This window comes from Apaloderma vittatum, unplaced genomic scaffold, assembly GCF_000703405.1.
Source record: "Apaloderma vittatum isolate BGI_N311 unplaced genomic scaffold, ASM70340v1 scaffold26896, whole genome shotgun sequence".
In the NCBI taxonomy this organism is placed as follows: Eukaryota; Metazoa; Chordata; class Aves; order Trogoniformes; family Trogonidae; genus Apaloderma; species Apaloderma vittatum.
Window position 1 is genome coordinate 3,545 of NW_009722676.1, and position 2,249 is coordinate 5,793.

At 60.6% G+C, this 2,249-nt stretch overlaps 1 protein-coding gene across 1 annotated transcript in view; it reads left to right on the forward strand.

Moving 5' to 3' along the window:
• Positions 1 to 2,249, forward strand: part of LOC104275799 (neurogenic locus notch homolog protein 1-like) — a gene marked incomplete at both ends in the record, with an annotated part of 6,569 nt that overhangs the window by 3,539 nt on the left and 781 nt on the right. The window contains 5 exon segments of the mRNA XM_009871849.1: positions 211 to 363; positions 809 to 1,037; positions 1,201 to 1,402; positions 1,548 to 1,701; positions 1,958 to 2,142. Of these exon segments, the coding sequence (XP_009870151.1) occupies positions 211 to 363; positions 809 to 1,037; positions 1,201 to 1,402; positions 1,548 to 1,701; positions 1,958 to 2,142 (923 nt within the window).

Consider the following 2,249-nt stretch of genomic DNA (forward strand, 5'->3'; position numbering starts at 1 on the left):
GAGAAGCCCTGTGAGATGCCCAGCCTTGGGGAGAGACCTGACCTGCCCCGTGGCGGTGGTCAAGGGGTGGGATGAAGCCTTCACGAGGGTGATTTGCTGTGAGGGCTCCCACCCCGGTGTGAGGGGTGCCCAAAACGTTGTCACCATCATCTCTGGGGCTTTTACCAGCACCTCCAGCCCACGTGGTCCCCGTCTCTCTCTGACCCGCAGGTCAGACCTGCGAGATCGACATCAACGAGTGTGTGAAGAGCCCCTGCCGCAACGGGGCCACGTGCCAGAACACCAACGGGAGCTACCGCTGTGCCTGCAGAACCGGCTTCACCGGCCGCAACTGCGACACTGACATCGACGACTGCAAGCCCAGTAAGAGCAGGGGCTGCGCTGGGGACCACGCTCGGCCTGGCCGTGGAGCCATTGACTCCTCTGCTGGCCCCAGAGCTGAGATTTTCCTTCCCAGCTGCTGCTTTGGCCTGGGCCATAGTGCAAGCCCCACTTGGGTTTTTGGGCCACCTCAAGCACGTCACGGTTGAGCTGCGTCAGTCTGAGGCCAGATGGGAGCTGGCAGGAAGGAGGCTGCAAGGGGGAGAGTGATGTGCGGGCAGTGAGCAAGCACATCCCACGTGCCTTCCTTGTGCCCAGTCCCCCAGTGGGAGTAGCCCGGCCTCTTCCTGGTCCACAGACTCTGTCCTATCCCTCCACACAGCCAGGGGACACGTGTGGGGACGTTGCTGTGGGGCAGCTCTTGGGCAAGACCTCTGCACCAGCACTGGACCCGTTGAATCTTCACATGCTTGTCTCTCCTCTCCAGATCCGTGCCACAACGGTGGCTCCTGCTCCGATGGCGTTGGCACGTTCTTCTGCGAGTGCCTGGCTGGTTTCCGTGGGCCCAAGTGCGAGGAGGACATCAACGAGTGCGCCAGCAACCCCTGCAAGAATGGTGCCAACTGCACTGACTGTGTCAACAGCTACACCTGCACTTGCCCCTCTGGCTTCAGCGGCATCCACTGCGAGAACAACACTCCTGACTGCACTGAGAGGTACAGCCCGGCACAGCTCCTGCCAGGGGTGCAGCTTTTATTTGGGCTGGAATGAGGGGCTGAGGTGTCTGCGCTGCCCCACAGCCGTGGGTCTGTTTGTGGGGGCATCAGCATGGAGCACGACCAGCGGTCACTCACCAGAACGTGATTTCTGTGTTCCCAGCTCCTGCTTCAATGGTGGGACCTGCGTGGATGGCATCAACACCTTCACCTGCCTCTGTCCGCCCGGCTTCACGGGCAGCTACTGCGAGCATGACATTAACGAGTGTGACTCCAAGCCGTGCCTGAATGGGGGCACGTGTCAGGACAGCTATGGGACGTACAAGTGCACTTGTCCCCAGGGATACACTGGGCTCAACTGCCAGGTAGGGGAGCTTTGAGCTGTTGGCTGCTGACCCCAGTGCCTGCCCGTGCCTGCTGGCTGTGGGGATTTGGGGGCTCACTGCAACCTCCACTCCTGCAGAAGATCTGCTGGGTCCTGACCCCCATCTCTTCCTCTGTTGCCCCCAGAATCTGGTGCGTTGGTGTGACTCTTCTCCCTGCAAAAACGGAGGCAAGTGCTGGCAGACCAACAACCTGTATCGCTGCGAGTGCAACAGCGGATGGACAGGGCTCTACTGCGATGTCCCCAGCGTCTCCTGCGAGGTGGCTGCTAAGCAGCAAGGTCAGTCCCTGCCATATGTTCAACCTCAAAGGGCCGGGGAGGGGTCTCCAGGTGTCCCCTGTGCTGGGTTCTGAGCAGGGACGTGCTCCTTTCCCTTGGTGGGGACCTTTGACACAACCGGAGCGATCTCAAGGATTGCTGTAACATGAACCCCTCGAGGCTGCAATCCCTGGTGGGACATGCGGTGGCCGAGACGTGGCCCCAGGTGTGTGGATGTCACTGAGGTCCCTGCATCTCACTCTGCTTTCCTCGGCAGGTATCGACGTAGCGCATCTCTGCAGGAATTCAGGGCTCTGTGTGGACACTGGCAACACTCATTTCTGCCGCTGCCAGGCTGGCTACACCGGCAGCTACTGTGAGGAGCAGGTGGACGAGTGCTCCCCAAACCCTTGCCAGAATGGAGCCACCTGCACAGACTACCTGGGAGGATACTCCTGTGAGGTGGGTGCTGTGAGGAGCAGAGATGTACAGGGAAAAAGCACCAGTTACTGCCTTTGTGCTGCCCAGGTGGCTGCCCCAGCTTCAGGCTGGCTCAGCGTCCCTTTGCT